This window comes from Habropoda laboriosa, unplaced genomic scaffold, assembly GCF_001263275.1.
Source record: "Habropoda laboriosa isolate 0110345459 unplaced genomic scaffold, ASM126327v1 scaffold87, whole genome shotgun sequence".
Classification (NCBI taxonomy): Eukaryota; Metazoa; Arthropoda; class Insecta; order Hymenoptera; family Apidae; genus Habropoda; species Habropoda laboriosa.
Window position 1 is genome coordinate 1607568 of NW_017100209.1, and position 27930 is coordinate 1635497.

At 39.8% G+C, this 27930-nt stretch overlaps 2 protein-coding genes across 4 annotated transcripts; one reads left to right on the plus strand and one right to left on the minus strand.

Moving 5' to 3' along the window:
- On the minus strand, positions 1–27890 carry LOC108570686 (mitoguardin). The gene is made up of 9 exons (XM_017932578.1): positions 27798–27890; positions 27451–27601; positions 27174–27317; positions 1966–2153; positions 1168–1305; positions 986–1098; positions 728–896; positions 390–623; positions 1–318 (listed from the first exon to the last, which is right to left on the minus strand). Exons 1-9 carry the CDS (start codon positions 27888–27890, stop codon positions 1–3), a joined length of 1548 nt encoding a protein of 515 aa, XP_017788067.1.
- LOC108570687 (protein unzipped) lies at positions 5214–24895 on the plus strand. 3 transcript variants are annotated; one of them, XM_017932580.1, is made up of 5 exons: positions 5214–5276; positions 21919–22114; positions 22834–23225; positions 23696–24030; positions 24118–24619. In XM_017932580.1, exons 2-5 carry the CDS (start codon positions 21919–21921, stop codon positions 24617–24619), a joined length of 1425 nt encoding a protein of 474 aa, XP_017788069.1. In that variant the 5' UTR covers positions 5214–5276. The 3 variants fall into 3 exon arrangements, with proteins under 3 accessions (XP_017788069.1, XP_017788068.1, XP_017788070.1); XM_017932579.1 differs by lacking the exon at positions 5214–5276 and adding an exon at positions 5289–5684; XM_017932581.1 differs by lacking the exon at positions 5214–5276 and having other exon boundaries at positions 24118–24895.
- Positions 27891–27930: the final 40 nt, after the last annotated feature.

The window sequence follows — 27930 nt, forward strand, 5'->3', positions numbered from 1 at the left end:
TTAACAACCTTCTAAGGAAAGTCTTTGATTTATATTTTCAACTCTAATTTTCATTTCCCTGAGTACATCTTCAGCGAGGTTATCAACGTTAGTATATCTTACTTTAAAGAAATTAAATATATCTACAAGGAATTCAATTACTTGATCTCTGAAGTAGTGGCAGGTAGAATGTAGGCTTCCTTCTGGACCTAAGAAGCCCCACACAAGTACTGGAGAGATTTGTTCAGAAATTGAGTAAAAATGTGCCAAAAATCCTTTGTCATACTTTAACATTTGTCTTTTACCTACAAGAACTGACCAGACTGCAGTTCCAATCGCCTTAAACACAATTAAATAAATTTAAATTAAATCTATGAATAAAAGCAAATTCATTTTCTCACTTTACTTACAGTTTCACGGAAACTAGCGGATATCCATCTATTCTGTAAAATAGCTTTAATTGACGAGGGCGGTTTTTCGACTTCTTCGAAAGCGTCTAACAGAATGAAATCAATCAGAACGTCGTAGAAGTTCATACATTTTACACCTCTACCAGTTAATTCCTCTTCCATAATACTATGATTGTTTGGCCCTTGCAGGAACTCCAACATTCGTTCATAATGTATTAAATAATCCTTAGGATCCTAATATTAAAAATTGTGTATTAGTAACTACTAATTCAATTACTTTAAGATATATACCACTTGTGTTTTTTTAAGGAGAAGTAAATGATGTATGTTGTGTATACCCTGTCTGCATACATGATCAAATCACTAATAAGTTGTCGGCCTATGTCCGCAATCCACTCTGTTGCAGAGGGTATAGTGAACAATTTTGTGTATGCTTGCCGCAGGCAATGCACTTTTGCTAAATATTCAACATCTGAGCCACATTTTACTAGCTCTGTATGCACTCGTCTACAATTAAGATAAAAATAGAATAAATTTATGTAAATCGAAATTTCAATAAATCGGCATATATTTTTTTTATAAATTAAGAAATTTACCTGCAAGGAATACCTTTATCTTCGTGTTGCTTGAGTGCAGTATGATAGAGTTTTTGTTTTTCAAAATGCGGAAAAAATTCCGAAAATTCCTCAAATTCCCGTAAATCTGCTACCTAAAGTAATATTATTAAATTAAATTTTTATTTAAATTGTAAGAGTACGTAAAAAAATTTTAAACTTACTCCATCTCGGGCAGATGCGAAAGATTCCGGAGATGATGCGGCATCTGCTTTATCTTTGTCGGATATCCGGGTACCTATATTCGAAGGCTTATGACTATCTATACTTTCCTCGTCTTCGTTACGGAATAACACTGAGTGCTGTAAAACAAAAAATAAAAATGACTCGTTTCTTTATATTTGTAATTTATTTTTAAATCACTTATGGAATATTAATAAACAGAGTTTAAGCATATAAAGTACTTTTAAATGGATCCTAGGGTTTTCAATTAGAACGTAACATATACACCGAACGATTTATTAATTCAGCAAGCATTTTATGCGCTTAGATTCAAAAGACCGTATGTAGTTGTGGTGCCGTGAACTTCCTATATAATAATTCCTCCTTGCGTTAGGTCAAGTGACTCATTGCACTAATTACTCCAGCCAGTTATCATTTAAATTGGATTAATTCCCGCATTTTTTTATACGGCGAAAAGGCAATTGATGAGCGCAGTGGAATGGAATGGCAGTGAGTGACGTAGAAAAGATTTTAAGTGAATCAGGAAAAAAATTTGAAACTTTCTACCGTCACTTTAGTCGAGATAAAAACCATTAATAGTTATCTTAATAGAATAATAAAATAATTATTGATAATATATTTCAAACTAAGAATAACAGTAATTAAATCACTGTAAAGTATTCTGTAATAAACACGTTCCATTTTTAACGATGAATTAATTTAAGCAATAACGGAGATCTGCATCGGTAATTGAAAGAAGGAAGAAAAAGAGCGATTACAGGTAAAACCGGAGAGCCTACCTGGTCGATAAAGAGGAGCTCTGCATGGCTCTGGATTTGATAACCCATGTCAAGGAGTTCTTGGACATCGTGCGTAAATGCCGCATCCGCCTTGGACGGTAACGCGAGCGCATCATTACTGAGTGAAGAGCTGAACGCCGTAAGAGCATCCTCCCAGCAATAGAGAGCCTTTTCCAGGGCCTCCAATCCTGCGTCATTAAGTTACGTCGTTTTACATTTGTCAATTTTCATTCTCCTCCATGGCTTGCAATATCGCAAACGACGAATTCGAACTCATTTAATTCGTTCTGAGAAGCACTTTCGCACAACGACAGGAAAGTAGGTTCACGTGGGTACAGTGACTACCATTTTGTAGTTATCGTTATAAATTATAAAAGAAAAAAATATGATATATTTCACATTGTATCGGTTATTGTCAATGTCTTATTTCTTAATAAACAGCTCAGTGAAAAAGATTAGTTTATTGCGAATATCAAGGTGTAAGCCGTACCGGTTGTCGTGAAACTCTTTCCAAAAATATATCTATTTTATTGGTGTTATATTTGTTACGATTTCATTACGACCGAGGAAAAAGCAACGAATGAAGAATAAGTTAACTCTCTCGAAGAAATTAGTCGATTAATTCGACCATTGCGCTGTTCAGATTTCAAACGTCGCCTCCTCGACGCTCCAAACACGGTTTTCTCAGTTTACTACCATCGTCAACACATAATATCTGTGTTCCCAATCTCGAATATATCTATATATGGATTAAACGTGATTTTTCATCTTTAATTCATCTCGCTTATTTTGATTTCTTGTTAACAACAGCATATACCGTTTCACGTATGATTAGTATTAAGTAATCTACTTGTGTCATTGTACAAATAACAATTTTTCGAAATCAATTCATAAATTGTTTAAAAATCACAACAATTTCCATTTTAATGTACAATACGTTAAAAAGAGGCTGCATGTTTTTAATAAAAGCATTGCAATAACCATAACATCCGTGTTAAGAAAAAAAGATAAAGGTTCAAAATGAGTTTGTGTTACTCCATCATAATGCGAAGCAGTCGTAAAGAAAATTTATGAGCATCGACAATACTCGGGTAAATATTGTTATTTAAAAAGTATCTTCCGATGCGTGTCTACCGCCACCTACTTCTTCGACGTAACCTTTCAACTGCAATTCGTAGCTGTTTGCCTCGTTTACGTATATCGTAGGGTGTGATATTCCTGCCGAGGCTACAGTTACAAGCGTATACGATGTAGAAAGGGACAGACAGATCCTAACACTTTCACTTCCTTTTCTCAGTTTAAGTACCGCTCAAAGCGTACACAGTTCGAGGTCCACGTTTTTGTTTACACTGGAACCAAAGTGCCGACACTTTCTATGGTATAACTGTTTTTTCATAACCGGCTTTTTTTCCTACACGATTTCTACATCACTTGTTCAGGTAGGAGAGATATCGATTTTGTAACGATTCGACATCTCGAAACTGGAATTTTCGTCTTCCCTTTATTCCAAAAGCTTCTGCCTTTGTTTTTTTTTTTAGATAAATACCTAGTAAAATATTAAAGAATAATTTTGCAAAATTCGTAGGATATAATATTATAAAATTGTAAATACCAACGGGTAAAGGTTATAATGAAAAGTGATACTAAAGTGATGGCACCACTTTAGGTTAGAAAGATGCGTGAAAAGCGTTAGATGCATGTTTTCAGACAACCAGGAAACGCCTTGACGGGAAGAAGCTTCAGACGGCGAACGTCGCGACTGCCGGTACTTGGCACTTGCACAAGAGGCAAAGGTAAGTTCAACGACTGATTTTGCAACGGCAGAAGATTTACAAATGAGAGACCCTGTTGGCCGGCGTGTCAGCCCGTCAGCAAAGAGTAAGGGGTTGAGAGCATCTACTTAACGTTGTCACACTGTCGCAGGATTTAAATTCCAAGTCGGTGACGACATTCTCCGTATTCAACGTTTTGCTCACTCGTAAACCCGGCGGCGCGCACGCACGAAATTCGTCGCGGGCCGGAAACAGAGCACGCGCCATATCAATTAAGAAGGATATCCATATATCTGGAAGGTGTACTCATCACCTTCAATCTGCGATAGTAACAAACGTACCTACGTCAATGGGTGTCTTTAAAAGCCATTATATATAAATATAAATATGTACAGATTTGCATTAACGAGATGTGTAACCGAAGTGGTCATTACCGATACGGACGTGTATCGAACAAAATTTACGCAGATAGAAATTGACCACCTGGATATATATAATGCGCCATACGAAGGGTAAGAATGAATGGACCCGTTTTCCCCTTCTATCGGAATTTTCATTTTTATTAAAGCTTATTTTAACTGCCAAAGTCTCGGGGAAGGGGATACGTAGAGAGGAAAAAACATACGCAACAGAGGGAGCAAGGTTGGGGTGTTCCCCAGTAACGTACCTATACCAGTGCGAGTTCAATTCATTGATGTAAACGGTACGAATACGTCTTGTCATTCAAAAAGAATTGAAAAATCTTACTTTTTGTAAAATAGCAATTAAAAATGTTATTTTAAATATCATGCAAATACTTCTGAAATGATACACGTGTATATTGGGTATAACCTGTATTATTTCATATAATTTATAAAATTATTTAGTAAGGCAAGCTTCCATTATACTAAATAACACGATAAGTGTGCATAAGAAGAAAACGATCTATTTTTCATACAAATTCATAACGTAATACGATACTCGTTGATACAAGGATTCCACCCTTTGCAATAACTGTACTTTAATTAGTCATCTCTGAACTCATTCAAAAGGATTTTAATTACAAATAAGATACATCAACAATTATATATAATACCGCTCGTTCAGTTATCGTGTCAAAATATGTAATAGAAAATTCGCCGGTCCGAAAGGAAGATAACCTAGAAAATACCACGAACCGTGCCACTCGAGTTCGCGGCCAAGCGCAAGTATCCTTCATTTAAGGAAAAGAGAGATTCCAGTACTAGTCTCTGTGGCGAAGAGAGGCCTTCACGGTTAACTGCTACCCTTTTACGAGAATTCTTGCATCCCCCGTTATACAGAGAAGGAAAGATACCCCGAAAAGAATCCAGCACTGCGATGCTGCCGGATGGTTGGCGTCAATAATATCAAAGTGACGTAATCCTTTTCGAGGTTCGTTATTGGAGGATGTGTCATCCAATGGGGAGGGGTCGATACGGCAGCTGGGAGGCGCGCGCGGTCTCGAAGTGTGCTCCAGGCACGCGTTGCGGCATCGCGGGGTTCGGCGCGCTGCTAGTGCGCCGCTAGAACCACGACGAGGTAGGTTCGACAGAGCGACACGAAGAAAAGAGAGGGAGAACGCGCGAAAGCATCTCGTAGAAGAGGGACGAGGATCGACAGATAGAGAGGAGCGAGCGCGCAGAGAAAGAAGGGGAGGGTGGGACACACGGTGGGTCCTCTGGCTGGCGTCAGTTATTCGGCTTGCCGCTCGCTCGCCGGGTGTATAGTGGTGCGCTTGTATACGCTTTCCGAGGACTAGTATAACACGACCACCGGGCCGTTGACACGCGAAAATTTACAAATCGAAAAACTTCGTGACGTGCGTTCTGCTACCCGATACAGAATAAAACACGCCGGACGACACCTAGTGCCGACACCGCGTAAACCCCGTCCCCTTCGATGCCAGTAGTCTGACGCTCGCATTATTTGGATTAAGATAATGCAATAGTAAGTACGACTGTTTCCTTCTCTACGATTATCGAACGTTCAGGCGGTCGAAAAACTACTTTACCATCGGGGATGATACTTTTCTCGTTGTACATTTCGAACGTCACCGTTATGCGTCATTTCTATGGGAAATTTGTTTTACTTGCCCCTGCATTTGAAAGCTCCACAAACAACGAATAAGAGAGGTTAACAGTTCAGGATAAGACAGTTAGACATCTATCGCTATTACATATTCAACGATTCACATTAAGTGTTACCGAATGTCATAATTTTTCTCAGGCAAGAGAAATAAGCTTGCAATAACGTGTAAAGTAAGAAAAGCTCCCAACGTTCGACTAGGAGGTTAATCGATGCGGCCAAACGGTAGAAGGGGAAACCGTGAAATTATAGATTTCAAAATATTGCGTTAGTTCCAACGGTACAAAATGACACCGTGAAAATCCTTAAGTGTACCATAACGTATGGTGTTTTTTTAAAAAAAGGACTCGTTTATCTTCGCGATTGTTCGAGATATTAGATATACCCTCAGTATAGGTCAAGTTCAGGGGTCAATACCTCGTACCCGTTGAATCTCGAATAAAAGTGAATGCCGTAAATGTAGCAATAGCATCGCGCACCGGCAGATCGATGGAGGTGCCTGGTGCGCTGGTGAACTTGGAAATTTCCCTAGACACGCGCACTTCCTGCACCCGTGATATGTATTTGCGTATCCGTTATACACACCTTGCCCTATACGAGGCTGTACACGTTTATATCGAACCTTAAAGTACAACAGGCGATATTATGGTGGCTGGAACGGCGATGCACGGGGGAATCTGACGAGAAGTGCACTGTAATTGAGAAACATTGTGTGCAAAATACGAACGATCTCGGGCGTTCCGTGCAACTTCCTCGTATCTTAACATCATAAGATGATGGAATTGAAACAAATGATAAAAAAAAAAGGGATTATTTGATAATTTCAATACAAATTGAAATACCAACTTGAAAATTTAAAACGGGTCGAGTTTTTTTTTTCATTTTTCACGGTTTTACGAACTGAACCGTGAAGAAAACTTGCAGGACTACAAGATAAGGAAGAATTTTGATATTTTGCAATCAAACTCGAGCACGTTTACTGCCGGTAATGGTTATGCATTTTCCAGTCGAGCAATTTGCATGAATTTCTTTCGTTTAACGCCGTATTACCTTTCACCGTGAAAAACAGATAATAGCACGCGGTACGCGGTCGAACCTCGTAAACAAGAATAATACGCGTGCATAATTGAATGGTACCTACGCTCGATTAAGGTAATGAAGACGCACAACGTCGAATGTCGAAAGAAGCGTAATTGCGAGGCGCAAGGCGGGTCCGATTAATAACATCCTAATAACACCAACCACATTAACGATCGGTATTACTCTGTTTTATTAACAAACCGTTCCCGATAACAAAATTCTATTTTATCGTTTAACACTTTTAATAATACCACCACAAGTAAAGCTTTCATTAGTCAAGACAAAGAAGATTAACGTATTTTTCTTCCTAATGGAATATTTCAATATACCTCTGAGACTTTATTGCAGTTATAAATCTATCGAATTGGCAAATGAACGCTGGAAAAACAGTATATAGTGACGTAAACGCATAAACCGGTACCACGAGAAAAAAAAGAAAAAAAGAAGTTTATTACAATAGAACGACCTGATAAAACGAAACACACAAAGCGATGCTCCAAAGCGGCGGCGACCTAGTTACATAGCCCCACCTATGGCGACGAGTTGACGGTATACAAATTCAAATAAATATCCATACTATCAGATATGCTAATGATCCTTCAATTTCATACGATATTCTATATTCTTAGGTTGCTTCTGTGTTTCTTTTTTAAAGAAGAAAAAAAAGAAAAATTGGATAAAAGAGGGGTTGGGAAAGGCAAGTGATTGAGATTATTAATAAACCGGGCGGGACCTTTAAAAATCGATCAACCGAAGAGAGGAGTCCGTGTATGCAAGTGTATCGCGCGCGTCAGACGAGCTATCGATGGATGGATGCAAATTCCACCATAGGGCATATAACAAGATACATGACATGATCGTGTCGGTTATTAGGTAATAGTGGATCCCCTGTCGAGGATGCTTCGACCCTGATGAGGCTAATAAAAGTGACATCATTATCGCTCGCCGCAACGAGCTTTTAACCTACGTGGCTCGCTCTGATTTTCATAATCTGGTTCACATCATCGTGGCTACTCTCTACCCCCATTAGTCGTTGCCTTTTCTGTCCAGTGCCGACAGGGAGTGAGAACAAGAGAGGGCGTATAAATGACTTGATTAGTAAATTTTCTTCTTTTATTCATTTGTTTTTTGTACTCGACTCGTCCGATATTGGCTTCTCAACGTGAAAGGAGAATCTCTGTTTGATTTTTACACGAACAAGAGAATTAATATGCTTTACTATCCTTGGATGAGGTAAGCACATCGAGAGAGAGACCGTGGAAAAGCAAGAGGGTAAAAGGTGTACATACCCCCCCCGAAGTAGACCGACGGAGGTCACACTATACGACCACGAGCCACGTCAGCTGGAAAGATCCTCCGTATCTCGATAAACCCGAGATCCAACGCCTAATGCTCTGCTCTTCTTCGTGACGCGCGTGGGAGACCTGCCGGAGGTTCTTCGCCTCTTCGAGGATTGAATACTAAAATGGTAGTTGGTACTGTGAAGTACTTTGAAGTTTTGTGCCAATTGAATTCACCAGCGGCAAGAGTTAATGCATTCTTTTCTATTCAAGAGGATGGTGGCTTCGTGTGATTTTTGAATTTCAAATGTGTAGATCTCTTTCCCCGTTCGGAAGTCAAAGAATATTTTCCACCAGCTGAGAAGAAGAGAGTAATATAGTCTTCTGTGAAATTTTTCAGAACAGTCTGAATCACATTCGACCATTCGGAAATTCTACATTTCTCCATTTCTACAAAATAATTGACACCGCTTGTTTTCCTCTCTCGAGTTTCATCCAAGCGAATTGCGCCTGCACCGTTGTGAGAAATCTCTTTGAATTCATCGAACGTCGTCGAAGTATTAGAACTATTTTGATTGCGTGAGAGGAAGGAAAGCTTCGTGCCTGGATGGGGAACCTCTTCGAGCGTGGAACAAGCAGGAATTCGAGTACCTGGAAACGTGACGCGGTGGAAAGTGGCGTAAGGTCGGCGTGTAAATACCTGTAATGCGGCAGTGACGTTGTAATTATTCATGGAGTCGCACGGACGACCGTACGCCTCGTTAATCTTTTTCATTAATTCCATCAGGAAGATTATCGAAGTTCGATCGAAGTCGATTCGAATCTCGAACGCCGTGTGAGAAACGCAAAGAAGAAACGAATAGGAACATTCCAAGAGGATTTGTACCGCGTCGAACCGTGTAGCGGTTCTCTTTTTAAACAGTGCTGTTCTTTTCAGCGTTTTATTTAGGTGAATCATCAGCCAGATGATCAGAGAGCAGAGATGATTTCGCATACGGGATAAGTAATGGAGAAAGGAACAGGATTGACACCGTTAGAGTGGAACGTTTACATTTTGGAGTTTAATGTTACTCAGCTTCCTGTTTTTTCGGTCTTTCGAGATTCCTTTTTGTTAACACCTTCACTATTGGTTAGGAGATGAAGATAACAGGAGTTAATTGTCATATTATGACTTCTCCCTTCTTTTAATCTCACGTTTGTTTATTTGTTCGATCAATCGAACGATTGAACGTTCTGTTGTAGGCCAAACAAACAGTTAGATAGAAACGATTTAACGGGTAATTTTTATAATTCTACAGGGGGAGAGAAGATGTTGGGTTCCGTAATACGGTAGAAATCTAGATCAGCAGTTTTAATTTGACGGAAAGATCGTTGCCTTGAGATGAAACATATTAGACATTCGATACCGCGCTAGGCTTAACGAGGGGGACAGTGAAACACTGTAAAGCAAGTTCGTGGAAATCGAGCGTTGGAAAACGTTGGCCGACGAGTTCAAGGAGCGCGATTCCAATCTCTTGGATCAAGACTGAAGTGGAGAATCCGTTGAATTGGATCTGAAGGACCGAGGATTGCCTCTAAATCGGCCTGAATAAACCCGTCCCGGAATTAAACACAAAGCTTCCAACATAAATCGATTATTCAAACGGATTTCCATGAGACAGGAAAAATTTAATGAATGAAAGACTCGTTGAATTCAATTCATTGCTAATTCAAACACCGTGAACAGATTATTAGCTCTAAATAAAAGCATATTTATCGTGAGAAAAAGAGAAATGTTCCAGACACGATGATGAAGATATAAAAGAAATATGATTTTATACATACAATACTGTTCTCGATACGCATAGGTCTTCTATCGAGAGGAGCCATCAGTGTCCAGCGACGACAAGAGGGGGTCTCTCTTGCTAACCGTAAACTGGTGGTTAAATTTTCAATGCACTCACGGGCAATCGAGCGACGGAAATGAGTTTAACAATGACTGCAGAGAGACGATCCGGTTGCATAGGCGCCCTTGACAGTGATAAATAGATACTAGCATCCGTCTGTATCTTGTCGCTAGGATATTCGTATCGAAACGTAAAGTCCCGCGTGTGCGTCGACTTTCGACGACCGGTTTCATTATTTTGTAATCTGTTGACATGATGCAATATATGTATATATATAAGAATTGTCCGTTTTGTCAGCTTTATCACATCACGTCAGACAGTTTATCGCATTAGCATGGTAATAAATACGAGGATGGAAATTGTTAGTCTCAGCGATGATATATTCATTGATTCGGTGGTAATTGCAATGTAGAAGGGAGGACAGATCCGAGTATCAGCGACGTAGGATAAATTTCATGGTTAGGAAACAGTTTCGAAAGCGAGTTGAACGAGAATTTTCGGGTCAAGGAAGCTGACAACGATTCACAGAATTAGTATAGAGCTATGGCTATAGCGATGTGACCTTATGTTGTTAGCGTTTTACAACTTGTTCCGCGAGTGTCCAATTGCCAGCGATAAAATATTTCCGTGGCGTGACGCAACTGCAAGGAGAGGAAAGAAATAGACATAAAAAAAACACCGTAGTCACGCTCGCATGAAACGTACAGAAGAAACCGGTGTCACCAGGTAGCTTTTAGAGGTTACGCGTACATGTTTTCTCAACTATATATACTATGTACTACGATTGTAACGAATGTTTGCACACAACAACGGCCACTAATCGTTCAATGTTCAAGGCGAATTAACATTTCTCCGTGCTGGTGTTTCGAGTGTACACACAAGAGTTGATTACAGTTGTAGGTGCTCTCGAAATCGATTGATCGAATAGTACTTAACCCGTGCCGAATTTCAACTGGTGAGAGAGCTGACGCATTCGTGGCACGCAATGAATCACGTTTTCCCCGGAGTTTATCGATTGCCTAGCAGCAGCAGAGAATTTTCACCATGGTCAATGCTGAAATTCATTTCTGGCGCCTTGAATGGGGAACATGCTGACTGGGTTCTATTAAGATCTCGATCATAGTGATGGATCGATGTATTCAAGTTTCTAATGTGGATTGATTAGGCGTGTCGCATCCACTGTGTTCCTCTGCAACGAAGATTGCAAATGGCGATACTTTTTCACCGATTACCACTGATTCCTTTGGTAATCAACGTTTCCAGATTGCTTTTCAAATTCATCTACGAATTGTTTAATTATTTCCACAGAACTATCAGGTGTTCGATCATAGACCCAATTTCTAAATAAGATTCAAATTAATGCAACCTACTTTCTACGAACCGCCCACGATAATCTCTCTATTAATGAAACTTGAACAAACGTGAAGAAGATGAAAGATGAACGAGATCTATCAAAATGCGATATATTCGAATTGCGACCTATTCATTTTAAATCTCTCTCGAAAGCCTCCCCTTTCTCAGAAACACATTAAACCACTGTACAGGCCATCAAGAGAGCCCTGATTCTTCTGATTCAACGTTATCTTCACTCCAACAGGATTATCACGTCGCATTTACACCGTGGATGGAAATGAAAGCGACGTGTGGCAGGCGAAGCAAAGTTCTTTGTTCCATTGTGCTGGGGCTCGCGACGCGGCAGGGTGTACCTGAGGTGTCTCCTCGTGACGTTTGCTTTGTACCCGACAGAATTTACTTCTTCCTCATCATTACCACAGTCTGAAGGACTTGTCGCGGCTTTTTTTTTTCTTTCTTTCTTTTTGCACCAACGACGAGAAAAAGAGAAAGAGAGAGAGAGAGGGAGGGAGGAGGTGCAGCAGCAGCAGCTACGCGCCGCGTGTATGCACGTGGCTAAGAAGCACAACCGTAAAGAAGTGGCCTCTCGACTTCACAGCGTGGAATTGCTACGCGGGGGGTGTTATCATGGTAACGCTGATAGCATGACCGGTAGAAAGTCGATATTCCTCCTCATTTCGTATTCCATGGCAAGGGCATGCCCTATCTACCGCATACCAAACGCGACCCCCTGTTTACCCTTTTCCTTTTCGGTGGGACACAGAGAGAGAGAAAGAGAGAGGAGTAGGAGATCGCGGCACGACCCGCAAGCAGGCTTCACGAGGTTATGCGGTGTGCAGGAAGTGCGTTATCAAACAACGCAACGGTGCAATTGCAATAAGTAGCCCGTTAATGTGCTCGACGGCGGAAAATTTCAGCAATTTTTCTATCAGACAAGGGGATCAATTTTCTCACGCGAAGAAATTATTTAATCTAACCCGTTGGGCATTATATAAATTCGAGGGCCGGTCACTGGGTGTATTTTCTTCATCGACCGTGGCAAGTATGTACGGCTGTGTGTGTATGTGTGCTCTGTTCATTTGTGGCGCGAAATCGAGGCTAAGTTCGTTTACGAGCAACGCCGTCCCGAGCGTCCACGACGACTAATCTGATGAAGATCAATCCGATTATCATTTTACTCGAACTTGGGAGGCGGCGGCGAGAAATTGGAACGACTAGCGCGACACGCGAATTTGGTCGAGATGGTTTAGCCGAGTCGAGATTGTTGTCAATTGAACGGCTGGACGGAAGAAGTGTTGATTTCGTTAAAATAACCTTCGTTTTTTTTTATTTTTTAGATATTTTATCGATTTATTTATTTTTTTTATTTAACACAGATCTCGTTTAAATTCACTGAAAAAGTACTCAATATTGAAATTCGATATGAATGAAATATTAATTTTTTTCATCTACTTCTCTAAAAAAATTGGATATATACGAACTTCCCTTCGATTTCAAATGAAAACGGATAATTCTACGTGGTTCAGAGAACACGTATACTATTCTCCAGATTGAATTTACCTTAGACGCGACGGTTGAACTCTTATCAAGCTGAGTAAATACGAGGGCGAAGCTGCATCTCGAAGAATACTTGGGATATCTTATTTTGATCGTATCGGTTTTCGCGTCGGCGCAGGGGACGGTAATCTATTTATCAGTGCATATGTACCCTCGAGACTGGTCCCTTTCATGCGCAATCGACCAATGCTTGCTCCTTTTACGATATACCCGAAGGTTTCAAGTGTCCGCCGTCTCTATCGGCCTCTAAAACTCGACCTTCGATGCTCGAATCGTGTTCGCTTTATCCTGAACCACCTAAACAATTTCGCGTAAAAATGTAACAACTCGTAGAGTGTTTTATAAAAACCGTGAAACATTTAAAAAGCAAAGGGGAAGAATCATTAGCGATTTTAACCGTGACGTTTTCACGAAACGAGATTTTATCAGAACGATAAGGAACCTTGAACGGGCGAGTCATAAGTGGACGCGAGAACATGCGATAGTAATCAAAAGTTGGCGTAGGTAATGGACGGTTTGTGAATTGAGAACAGCCGAAAATAACGATGTGAATGCTCGTGTTCCGTTTCAACCCTTTATCTTACGATTTTTTAAATAGCTACTTATTGTCAATCGTCGTTTCCATACTTTCTTATCTGAACGTGTCAGATATTATCACTTTTCACTGTTTCTCCGATATATTTGCATAGATTCAATTTTAGATTATTTACATAAAAAATTACCTATACACATAAATTACATATTTTTTCAACCACAATTCCAGTCACGAGAATGTTCAATTTTCCCCTCGTTCGAATTAGAATCTCAAGGGAAAGGGTTAAAAGAGATCGCGAAAAAACCCGTCGTTCTCACGAATCCTCGAGAGAACGGTCTCGACGGTGCACGAAATACGAAAGAAGTGATCCGCGGGCAGAGAATGGTCAGACTTTCTCTAAAATTACCGGCTCCGTGGAGGATCGAAGGCATTCCGGAGTTAATTCAGCGTGAAAGTCAATTATCTAATTTCATCGATAACGTTTCACCACGCCGCGCGGATGCATCCAGTGAGGTATATTTCGCGTGAGTTTCCTGCCACACACGGTTCTCTTCATCTTTGCCTTGCCTGTCTCTGCCTTTATGCTGCCTGGAGCATCCAGGTTTCTTTAATTGGAGTGGTATTTACGACGGTCGACAGGACGGATCGTAGGAGTGATTTGTCTCTGGAATTAGGGATAATCAGTAGGATCGTTGTTTCTCTACGAGTGATGTGTTTGGTACTAGAAAGGTCGAAGACCCCTTTGGTGGTGGTTCTCGGGGAGATCGTATCGCTCGTGTCGTTATACACCTTTAGAAAGTACCGTCTGCTAGATGAAATGCTTCATACGAATGGAGTCTGGGCATCATTTGAGCAACAGTCGAGTGGAATATTTGTTTTCACTGCAGGATGTTTATGTAGGATGTGTGTTTCAGAGAAAGGTAGAGCGTGATGAAGAGTGTGCAATTGGAGCTTGTATTTAGCTCAGTGCGAGCACTCGGCTGGAGTTTAATGTTTCTAATTAAAAGAGAGAGAGAGAGAGAATATTTGGAGAAGGTAGACACCCGTAAGCTGTGAAAGTACGATTCCATAATTCTCTAAAAAAAAAATTGAATGTTATTTCACGTTTCTTTTTTTTCTTCTTCCCTTGAAAAATATTAGTTCTTGATATCCCTTCTTTTTTTTTATCATACTTTCTTTTATCTCGTATCATCGAACAAAGAAGTGCACAGTAGTCTGTCCCTAAGTATATCTAATGCATACTTTCAACGTTGACTTTCTTGAAAAATAACAGCTTCCTGAACTATACCTCTATCCTCTAACATTCTCGAATTACTTTTTCAAGAGAAACTACATCGAGCACATTCTAAGACATCCTACAGCTAGTTACATAAATCATCTACGTGCTCTTCAAACGCCTGTATCAATTGATCTCTCCAGCAGTTAAGAGACGACTGTTTAAAAATAGAAGTATCAACTCGAGTACAATGTACTTCAGTGTAGAAACAACGTATGTGTAATCGTCGTTTCAATTGCACTGTTGTTTCAAGGGAAAATCTACCGAGGATCTGAAAAAAGTTTCGACACTCGAGAGTGTACACTTCAAGTGAGCGAAACGTCGCTTATTTGTGAAACAAGATACGCACAATTGGTATTTCAATCGTAGCCTTGTTCGAAAAGAAACATCGCCTATCCTCGTGTTTTCTCTTATTTCGTCTGTATCGCTAAAAATTATTTTACTTTACAACATTGTTATTCTGTCGTTCAGTGACATTCCTTCGATAAAGTTCTCCTACGATCGCCATTATATCTCAAACAAACATTATTTCATATCTCGTATGGGACAACCACTCGATATACAGGGTGACTCATTTATAACGAACATCTAAATTATTCCCACTGCTATTGAAAGTGAGAAAGCATGATTAAAAGAGTTTAATTAAAAAATGTCTGTAAGGAAAAAGAATGACCAGGCGCGTATCTGAAGTTAGAACTGTATTAGTGTGGGTTCGCTTGGTTAGCCGTTACTCGGTGACTCTCTGAGCGAGACTGCCTTTCCGGCTAGGAGAGCCCCTTTTTCCCGCCGTTCCCAAAAAGGCGTCATCAAGGGCCTCGAGGGTTGGTCGCCGATGTTCTTGGCGGCTCAGTCCTCGGGCCCGATATCGCCTGCTCCTATTACAATGAACATCCGTGCTGGCCGCCCGAATCCCCGTCTCGACGGCGCCCTCGATTTCTCTTACATATCCAACCCCAGGTCATTCTAAGGTTATCGATAAATTAGTTTTCATATTGCCAAGTTCGTTCCTCCCCTGTTTCGTTACTTTTACCTTTAATATCTTCTGAGATTAAAAAGAAAGAAGTGACGTCACTCATTCAACCCGATATTTCTATACAAGTGTTAACATTTTTCTAAGGCACCCTGTATATATCTATCCGTGCCTAAGGGACACGTACGGCCGTGTCATAGCATCACGGAGAGGACGATTGAGGCGGCGTCGTCGAGTTTCGTGCGGGCAGAGATAATCACAGTTCCTCCTGCTTCCTCCGTCTCCTCTCGGTTCACAGTTGTGTATACCTTGTGGTACGCTCTCAATTAAATAAACTCGCCGGTATGCTCGGCTCATATAAAAGTTCCGTACAGTTAAGGTCAGTAGGTCGGCGTCGTATCAAATGAAATATACGAATCCAGTCTGACCGAATTGCACGAAGGACGAGTCGCGTTTAATAATGCATGCGGCGGCACACATAGTGCACACAACGCGTCACTCTTTCTCCCTTATGCTTGTATAAATCTTCCTATATGTACACTTCGACGCATTATCGTCATTCGTGACTTAGGATGCACACGCACAGAGAATACTTTTCCCTCGTTTTTTTCTGACGTTTCTCGCTGAGAACGCGCTTTCGGTCCCTTTGATGTGCACCGCGGATTGATATCGAATCGCGTGGCCGCAACCAATCTATCTGGATGACAGCCGCGACAAGAGGTACTCTCCCTGTGTCTCGTTTCTTTTTTCTTTTTATTTCGAAAGTAGGAGGGCGTCGTTTTCACGGTCGTTGGTGGAAAATTGAATTTTCGTGGGTTCCAAACGGTTGACGTTTTCGTGATCAAAGACTGCGTCGAATTGGTGAATGAAAAGAGTCACAAGATAGGGTAATTTTGTGCTCAATCGAGAGAAGAGTAGGGTGATTTTTCACAGTGTTTCGATGTGTAAAAAATTTCTGATCGGTTAGAAATGATTTCATTTATAAATACAAACGAGTCAGCGAATTCCTGAAACGCCGTTCTTTCTGTTACAAGGTTAACACAAAGAATTCTACGAATGATTTAGGAAACTGAACTTCGTTACGATCATTTATCTATCTCATCGTATATTAGTTGTTCTATGAACTTCTGAAGAAAACTGAAAGGAATCATAGAAAATTCTACCCCGAAAGTGTACGAAGATAACACTTGTCGTCGACAATCAAGCTTATTCAGCAGCGTTTCCATGGAAATCGTTGAACGTTTCAAGCCGATTTCGAAAGGAAACGCGAGGCAGAACGATTAAATCGGCAATTCGCGACGCGTGAAACGCGTGGAAGCCGGAAAATGATGTAACCGGGATTCCACGATGTTCGTGATCCGGTTGGAAGAAAAGATTCGTGTATAAACGTGAACGTGGAACGCGTCTAAAAAGAAAAATAGGGGACAGACAGAGATATTCTCGGCTCGTAATAATGCGCGTACACGCCGCACAGTCGACCGGCGTGAAACGAAAGCAGATAGGGAAGAATCCGTCTCATGAATATGAATTTCTCGCCTCGGATCTCTTCGACAAGGAAAAAGAATGGCGCGCAAAAAAACTGCCGCGACCCTTGTTCGAGCTATTTAACTCGTGCCCGAGAGACATTATCGGCGGCGCTTCGCGTATCGGGAGAGAACCGGTTGCAAGCTAATGTCCGGCAACTTGTTGACAGGCCACCTACTACGCGAACACCATCTCTTTATCCCATTATTTTCGGTCGAACGATGATAAACCTGATCGTGGTATCTCTCCTACCTGTCGACGCACCACGGTCAAGGTTTTCGTACCTTCTAAATACGATCCCTTTCTATAGATCGAAAACTATTTTTGCATCAAGGGTGTTTCAGAAATCGCGAAAATTGCATACTGAGATTCCTTGTAATAAAAGAGTAACCCTATTTCGTTTACAAGTGAACAATTTTGCAAATGTTAATTACTATTCGGAATATTAGAAATTTTTCCCGAGTCTGAATAGCCTAATTGTTATTTCATAAAATTCACTTAAACTGCAAAGCTAATTTCTTGGTTGAGGTTGTAGGATACTTAGTTCGATTCTGTCAGAACATTCTTTCACATAGAATTTCATTGAATTTTTCTTTTTTGCAAAATAAAGTGGAGCGTGTTAGTTGCTTATCGTCGAAATATTCGTGACTCTATCTCAGTCAGAACGGTTCAGGTAGTTCTTCTACTATTAAAACGTGTATATCTATCTAGGACACACTTCCATTTCGGAGTATAAATGGAGATGCTGCCGGAGATTCGACAGGAGATACCTCGTTTTCGAGGCTAATTAAATCACGAGTGACTGGTCGTTCAATAAGACTGTCGAGCTAATCGAGCGACTGGAAATGGAACGTTGGGAAATTCTCACGGCTGATCCGTAGAATAACAGTCTCTGAAACCTAGGTTTCACCTCGATCTGATCACTTCAGGCATAAAGATTCCAATTCAATACACTATGAAATACAACTCTCCGCGGTTGAACAAACCCCGTCAGTGTTGAATCGTCGTTGAAAAATTTGTTCTCAACGAGCCGGATAATTATGATTCTCACCGTACTACACATACACACACTCGTAGTCGATTTTACACGCTCAATCCGCGTAAAACGTTCCCTTTCGAGCATTATAGCGAGAGACATCCTCTACTCGTTTCGGTTTAGAGGCGACAGGGAGGATTTTATTGCCAGTCATTCAGCGTGCTCGACCGACCATCGCCTGACACCAACGTTCCCCCGCGTAGAAACGCACAATGCGACGTTATCTCGAGCATCGAAGCCCTTTTCCGATCGTTCGATCGCCTCTCCGAGAACAATGAGGATGCATCCGCGGAAACTGTGCACGGGAACGGAAGCGTTTTGTTGAACAAGAGGGGATCGGTGGGGGCACGGTCGATTCTCGAATTCACCGCGGCGAAACACGCGGCTCTTAGACAAATTGGACGGTCACGTATCGTTGCCACTAATTCGGAAGAATTAATGGAATTTCAGGGATCAAGGGAATGGAATTTAATTACTGCGAGGAGGTAGTTCGGTGAGAGAAGTAGCTGGGTTTCCCCTTTTTAGAGTTAATTTAAATGACAATACCGTGCTTGAGTTTCGAAGTTTGTTTTTACGATTTGATTCAACTGCAGGAGGAAAATGAGATTTTATTTCTGCGAGAAAGATCACTTTTCAGGAAATAATGCATGTTATTAATGTGCTCTTAATATTTTGCCGGAAGGTTAGAATTATGTGGCTGTTAGAAATTTACATCTCTGGAGGCTATGAAAAGCTTGTAAGGATACGCTTTTACGGATAATTTCACGACGTGATATCAATTCGGGGATTGAATTTCTTAAATGAAATTGATCGTGTACCCAGCTCAGAATTGTTGGAAATAAAAAAAAAACACACAGATGCTCTTTTGTTCCCCTGGCTGAAGCGTCACGCTTTTGTTCAGCATTTTACGCAACAGAACAAAGAGGGTTCACCTCTTTGTGATCCCTAATCTCTTTCGCCGGCCAAAGTGGATTATGAAACGGTCTCTCTGCAATTTGGATTTGTCCCAAAATCAGCAACCTGTCTTTCATCTTTCGCGTAAACTTGCTGACCATTTTTAACGGTACCTTGTTACCGTCGAAATTTCTTTCGTCTAAACTCGATCTTATAAATAAAAACTAATGGAACCTTTCATAGTCACAGATGTCTTTTTTTTATTACGAAGTTTGCAGAGTTTGATATGAATGGCTGTAACAATAATTTCTCGTACCTCAAAATAACCTATAAAACGATTCTTACGACACTAAAATAACTCATATAAATCTTCTTTCGCAACAACGACCCTATTTATTAAAACATACCTTTTTTTTCTTCACATTCTTCTCCTTTTCAATGCACACATACACAGACGTTATTTCGTGGTTTGACCATAAGAATGTTGAAAACATCAATGGACCTCGTGCGTCATCGATTTTCGCGATGCGCCTGACTTCTGTCCCTTTCGACCTTCACTCTCTCTTTCACAAGCCCCTCCCCCACCAGTGTCTCTCGAAACTACGTAGAAAGAGGCAGCAAAAATCTGTACGATAGCACACAGAACGAAATACACGTTATAAGAGACGAAGGGTTGAAATAATTTTATTGGTCGTAATTAAACCGTGTAATAACGAGACGGTATTAAATGTTGTCTGAAAAGTTCGTACAATTTGCTCTTATACGAGACGGCGGCGTGTTCGCGAGCCGTTTCAGAAGGCAGTCAAGCGAAATCCTCAAATGAAAGAGCAAGAATCGAACGCAGTGGGGCACGAGCGTTATAAAATAAGTGTATTATCACGTAAACGGATATGCCACGAAACCGTTACAGTAACTTGCGTCGAAGATATATATCGGGTACACCTTGAGAGGCCAACTGGTGCGTTCACGTTTCCCTCCAGAATACTACAGCCATCTTTACGGTCGAACTTTTTCGATACTATCGTTTTACGAGAGTCGCCGCTAATAATGGCTGAAACTGGGCGGCGAGCAGCGTTACTACGGCATTGAAATATTTCAAAATTACAGGAACCTAGTTTAAATGGCTAACAGAGTTTACGAAGTTTATAGATAACGAGGGAACTCTTAATTATATAGTGTGCTGGAATATTTAATCGATTCGACTTTTTCATTTCGCAACGACTTCATGGTATATTACTTTATTACTACGTGACTCCCATCGCATGTGTTCTCTTAAGTATGTACAGTTATAGTAACAGAAAAAAACGATTGATTGATTTAAATTTCGAACAATTTGACAACACTATAAACTACGGTGAATTAATTAATTATCGTGCGATTCGTGAAAGTTATGTTTTTGCGTAAACCGGTGATATTCTAACCTAACCTAACCTACTTGTTCATCTTTCAGAGAGATACTAAAAGTCAATCTATTTTTCTTCGATGTTTACTTAATATTTTCACATAAGAACTGCGAGAAATGCGATCTCTCGTCTATATAATACCGCACTGTAGTGACTACTGCAACTAAAATATCTCATCGGGAGGAGCATTCCTAACAAGAATAGAGGTACACGGAATTACATACGGCGTGCTATAAATAGATACTTCTGAAAAAAAGAAAAAGATAAAGAATTCCTCCATCGTCTGTGAAATTCAATAACGAAAAGGAAGAGAACAAAAGGTAAAGGAGAAAAAAAAAAGGATCGACCATGAACACGATAGTGGCGAGAAATTGTTTTGGCGCGAGTATTCGCAACGTTTCGTTTTCTCGCCACTAACTGAAGCGAAAACGCACGAGGCGAGGAGCAAGCTGGAGATCCAGTTATACGCGGGCTGTGTTAAAGATACGCTCTGTAAGCAGAAACATAATCGCAAAGAGGCAAGGTATTACTGTTACAAAAGTTAAGGTCGCTATAAAACACGGCACTACGCGAAACGTTACGTAACATCTTGTTAACTTAAACCTATAGAAACCTGACGGATTTTCAAAAGTGCCGCCTTTTTTAGCGCTGTTTACATGAGAGAAACTTACATCTGTTTCTTTGTCAAAACAGAAAAAGAAGACAATCTTTTTTTTTTATTATTAAGACACATCGTTTTTAACCCTTTCGTTGCTGTTGTAATTTAATAAAATAAACTTTTAAACGATACAGCCAACAAAACGAAAGACTTTGCAGTCACGTGCGTTATATACGAAAATTCTGTCGTAGCGAAAGGGTTAATTTATTCGAAGTAAAAGAAGCTGAGAAAATTTTGATCAGATATCTCGACAACAGTAGGCGGACAAAACTACAGGTAAGGAGAGTTGCGAAAAAAGAAAGAAGCCTCAGCCAACGGTGTGTTAACAAAACACGTCTGGCAAAACATTAATAACACACACGCACGGCGTTAAAGCTGTCGATACTTTTCTCGGCGGTGCAAGCTACGCCTTAGTATCTCAGGTTACCTCTGAATTAGCTTGCTGTATCGTAATAACGATCTTGTTAGAGCTCCTCTCTTCTCCGTTTACCACGTATTGCACCCTTCCTGGATTGGATTCGAACACGATCGAATCACAGAGCAAGACATTAAGAACAATTCACACATACCACACACACTGTGTACACTACCTTTTCTTTTCTCCTTCCTTATTAATTCACAATAAGAAAATCGTGAAATTACAGATGTCTTGGCAAAGGATCTATCTTGGTGTTGGCTTATTGGGTGTCCTGCTGTTGCTGGCCAATGCGGACAACAGCGTGCATATTTTGTCAAAGTATCAACTGATCACTTCGACCACCCTGAACTGGTTGCCCCGCGCCCACTGGGAACCCTCGAGGGAAATCGTCATCGGTGGTTTCGAGATTGAAGAAGGGGAAGGTACGTTTTATCGGCTAGAGGGGAAAAACCAAGTGAAAAATAGTCTGTTCGACAGCTGGCTACGTTAAGGATAACGAAACGGCACCCAGAGAAACATTAACGTAAACCAATATCGTTTGCAGCGTGTGTTTCCTTGCAGTAAAATCGATAAATTACACTTCTCTCCATATTCGTCATTTGATATATTACGAAAGAACCAAGTTTTTTTTTTAAATTAACTATTTTCAGTTGACTCTGCTTGATTAACCCATTCACACACACAGTGTATCATTGTAAAAATTCAAATAAACAAACAATATTTATTTGAAACACATTCTGTGACATGCTCGTTGAAAGGGTTAATTTCTCAAGCAACACGGTTAACACCGTCTTCGACTCGCAGAACTAACAAGCCGAGCCAGCTTAGAGAACGACTATACTCTCCTCTAACGAAGCAACCTACGCCGTGTATCACTTACACCCGGCCAGGTTCCCGGGCTCTAAAGCTCGCTTTAATTTACCGTGCCGCTAATTGTCGCTAAGCAGCGTCTCTCGACGTGCTTCAAAGAGCTTACGAGGATTTTAAGTTTGCCGTGTTACCCGTGGCTAGACACCCGTTACAAGCAACAATACGGGAGAAGAATATAATCGTTTCTATTCTATCTCTAGCAGACAGCGGGAAGATGTTCTATCCTGTCTGTTCGTACAATATATAAACGTGAAGAATACACATTTTGCAGACGACGCGTTCAACAATCAAGCAGAGAAGTCGGAGAGGACGAGGCCCCTGTACGTGTGCCGCGTGTTGCACACGACTGTCTGGGTAGCTGGTAGCCAGAGAGGCAACGAGCAACGATGCACCGTGACGATTCACGGGAGCGTGCAGTCGTACGATAAATACGAGCTGCTGGAAAACGTGGACAATGCGGCCCGCGTCAACTGGGAGCACTGGGATAAATACAAGGCCACCCCAATCGGCGCTGTGGCCACGGAGAAGATGTTTGTCGCACGGCACGCGGTGCACAACGACAAAGAGTCGGCGAAACAGGACGTCGAGACGCCCCGCTACACCCATTATATCGGCACCTTGAATTCGCACGACAATCTTGGGACTATCAGCTATGTCAGAGACGTAAGTAATTACTCACTGTCCTCCCTCCCCTCTCTCTCTCTCTCCTCCCGGAACATCGAAGAAACGCGTGGAATTTTTTTTCACGCTATACTCGGCCAGAGATTAATGCCTCTGCACGGTTGCATCCACGAATGCAACACAGGGAGAAGGATTAAACTGTCGGGAAGAACAGGAAGTGAGGTGTTCTTTCAGCTGTGCATGGCTGCGGTTGGAGGGTGTTTAGATTGGTTTTCACTCGGATCCCGGGGTGAAGAGGGGTTTCAAGTTTTATGGTGAATTAATGCGGTGAAGAGAGGGATGGTGATGAGGATAGCAGGAAGTAATTGGGTGTTGGAGAAGCTAATTGGCCAAGTTTTTATCTGTTCGAGTTCTCGTGTGCGTGAATGTTTGTAACAATTAAATCCTTGATGTTTCAACAAGTATTAACAGCAATTTTTAATTATAATGTTATTTTTTCTCATCTCTATTAGGATGGCACCGAAGGAACCGCCAAGTCGGGTGATGTTCTCGTCGAGACGGAGCCGATCAAGTACGACCTTACGAGGGTTAAATTGAATTGGCCTAAAAAGCGTGTGATCAAACGTACACCCCGTGAATTGTGCAAGGCGACTATCGCCAATATTGGACCGGAAGCCGCTAACATGGCGAAGGCTTTCGGGTACACGTACACGTACGAGGTATACTGGGGTCAAGGCCATGCCATTCTGAAAGGCCTAAATACGACAATTAAACTGACGAACGGCACGGATTTGCCGAAAGTAATGTGGGGCACTATGGAGACCACTAATCGTACCGACGTGTACACGTGAGTATCTTTTATATGTATAATATAAAAGATAAATCCATTAAGAGCGATTAATCATTTCTAATCTTATCGATGCTTCCAAAACAGGGTGGAAATATTCCTGGAACCCGGTACCGGAATAAACGTGACTCTAAACGCCAATTACACCGATATGGAGGTACCCTACTCTGGAACGTTAATCGCCCATTACGAGGATTGCGAAACAAAGTCACGCGTAATAAGCGGTATACGTAGAGAGAAAACGATGTTCGATATAAAGCCCGAATTTGGACCTATTTATTTCCTAGGGAATTATAGTTTAGTTCCTACCACCACGGTTCCGCCCACCACAGAGGCAAGCACAACAGCAATGCCGCAGAACGTGAGCAAGGATACGTACAACAAACAGAACATGGATAACGAGGATCAGGACGAGAATATGATAATACCGCCGAAGAAATCGGATATGTCTAATATGCAGAGCGACGACGGTGGACCGTTGTCATTGAAAAACAAAGTAGAGGTGACAACCTCTAGCGCGTCTCTGTTGAGACTAAATTTCGGGTTGCTTATAGTTTCGTTAACGATGCTCGTCCATAGAATCACGTGAAAATCCTGACAAAGAGATAAATCTTAAATCCTAAGTTGCAAATAGTAATATATTCGTAGATGAAACAGTGTCGAGAGATTACCAAAACAGAAAAAAAAAACATAAAAAAATAATGCAAAAAAAGAATAACAATTAACAAAAATAACAATTAACAAGAACAACCGAATACACAAGATGTTGCTGCAATTTCGTACATATAAGTGAATATGGCGCGAGATAAAATGCTCCGGTTGAATTGCTGACCGTCACAGATCGCGGTGTCAGTGCGCTGACATAATGCTTGCCTTTCGAAGATGAGAAAAAAAATTTGATATTTAGGGGGAATTAAAAAAAAGGAAATACCTTAACGATGAGCTAGTCTCACGACAATGTTAAGTACAAGCGACCGCAAGCCGATGTGTGGATAGGTTTAACACCCGCGGATCGTTAACATTTACCTCTATATTGTTGAATAATACTGATGAATGTAAACTACGACATTCCGTCTTTAACTAATTCCGCTGTGAATCAATTTTCCAGCTAAACTATTTTATGCCTTCGCAAAGTGTACATTTTCTAGGTCTTCTCTAGAAAGGACTTTGAAAAAGCTTCAATGGGAAAAGTAAAAAAAAGACGGTACCCTTCTTTGAGAATCGTGTTCAAAGAGAGTTTAGAATTACCGCAGGTATTATCTCGGGCAACTATATATATATATACATATATGTATAGCTTCTATACGGAAGAAGGTGACGACGAGTAAACGTAGAAGTTGAAACAAAAAAATAAAGAAAAAGAAAAGAACGGAGGGACAAAGATGCGCGAGTTAATGCAGCCACGATATATATTTTTGAGATTGCAGTATAATTTTAGAAAAATTGTAAGATTTATAAAGGTGTAGCGAGTAAGAATTTGTAGGGTACAGGTGGATGGGTACGTGGTATTTTTTCAATGCTATTTTAATATCATTTTTCCGACTAATGTAAAGCTTTTGAACGATTCTTAGGTAAATCGAAATAGTAGAATTTGCTATATATTAGTAATAGTAAAAGATGCGCATGCTGCTGGAGAATGAGTCATAATGTGTAAATTTCCGAATAATATTAAAGAAAACTGAAAAATTCTTAAATTACTAATAGTTCCGTTAATCGATGATAATTCGTTTGGAATTCAACGAAAAAACTATAATATTTTGTGTACCCATCTGTCTCTCATGTAAAGTGATAGGGCTTGCAGATTCCTAGAAAATAATTATTAATGGAAATTGTAATGGCAAAGGAAGGCAGTATTTTAATTTGTATAGATATGTTAATAATTTGTAAGGTACGTTTGCCTGATAAGCAAAAGAGAAATATGGACTTATTTAATTCTACATTTAATTTAAACGGTTTTAGTTGAATGTACGAGGAATAAAAATAGTATTGCCGTACGTTCGTTGTATTTTACTATGATAATTTTCTTCGAACATTTGTATGTATATAACGTAATTTCTATACTCTTATTAGGTGTAATTGTTACAAACTTATTTAATCATTTTCCTCACAATTTCTCCTAACAATGGTAAATAACATTGTACGAATTATCATATTTTATTACATTGTAGCGCCAATGGAAAACGGGGAAACATTCATTTTGAAGACGAATAAAATGTCCATGGGTTTCTAATAACATTTATCAAAGTAAGCCTAATCACAATATTGTGATATTCAGTGAAATTTTATGTAGATGTAAAAGAATGTGACATATTCTGTTGAATGATTTGTTAATTATCGTAGAAAGCAATAATTTGTTGCGCGATTGGGACATGCGAGTTTTAGAATGTTGCGTGTTTAAATGAAGCAGAAAAAAAATGTAGCAATAAATGAGCAATATTTTCTCATTGTGAATAATGTGACATAATAGATGTGGTCCAAAGTGATTGAACAGTATGTTTCCAGGATGAAATTAATGAAAAAAAAAATGAAAGATGTAGGATATCTCTATATTTGGAAGAAAGAAATTGCTGCTTATTTTTCAGTTGCTTCTTCATATTTCTGTAAGCCTTTGAGAAAATGTTAATAAAAATTCCAATGTGAAAAACTGCATTTAGCAATACCCAGGACTGTCCTTAGTTTCAATAAGTATCTGTATTGTACAGATACATTATTTATGAATCATTATGTTGTATATTATCATGTAAATACAAATGCTATATATACATATAAGACTCTGTATGTAAAAATGTATATATCTTTCAATAATTTGCGAATGCATGTGTGTTACAATACTTTTTATGTTAAAAAACACACCCTTCATTGTGTCTTCACATTTTTTTCTTAAAAAATATCTAGCTATATCCCTCTTTTCCCACATGTACAATAAATAATTTGAGTAAAATTAACAGGTCAACCAAATATTCTTTTATATCATTTCACCTTCAAATTTTAATCACAGAAGTACTGACGAGATGTAATATTAAAATCACAATTGTATAAAATGTAAATCTTTTAAATAATATACAAAATACAATAAATAGAAAGGTATAAATGTATCATAAAGCTACTCTGAAAAGTATGAGTTATATATGAAAATTACTTACCAAGGACCCCATACTGTTGTGGAGTAAGTCTTACATCACCATCTGGACCTCCTGGAACAGAGGATATAAGTGATGCTCGATCACTTATATGACTCCTACTGCTGGCTTCACTTTTTCTTGCCAATGATACTTGTGATAATGCATCTACACATATGAAATAAACATAAAATGTTGATTTAATGCACAATTTTATACTAAATAACACCTCCAGATTTAATATTGATCAGAATTACTTTAATAGTTATATATAAAATTATATTTTGTGTTGATGAATTACCAAAATTGGAACTCTTTGCAGCTGCATATCTCTGTTTTAATTCTCTCAGAGGTCTTCTTGAAGAAGGAAGAGGATGTCTTCTTCGTCTTTTTAAAAACTGTGCCAATCCGCCTAATAGTAATGATCCTCCAGTAAGACAAATAATAAAAATCTATGAAGAAAAACAAAAGGTATTATATTATCATCATTAAAATAATATTATACAACATTTGCGTATAAATGTCTTTCCAATTATTAAGAACTATAATATAATGTAAAAAATATGAAGTATCATTTTTAAATATTATGTAATATTGAAATTATCGAATGTAAATATATTTATCCTAACCTCAAAAAGAGATACTTGCTTTTTGAGTTCTAGATAAGTTTACCGCTGGCAGTGAAATTATATAACGTTTATACAATGCACTTAAAAACTGCTGCGCGTTAAAAATAGACATTGCAAGTGTCTTTATTATAAACAATATAAACGCAGATTCC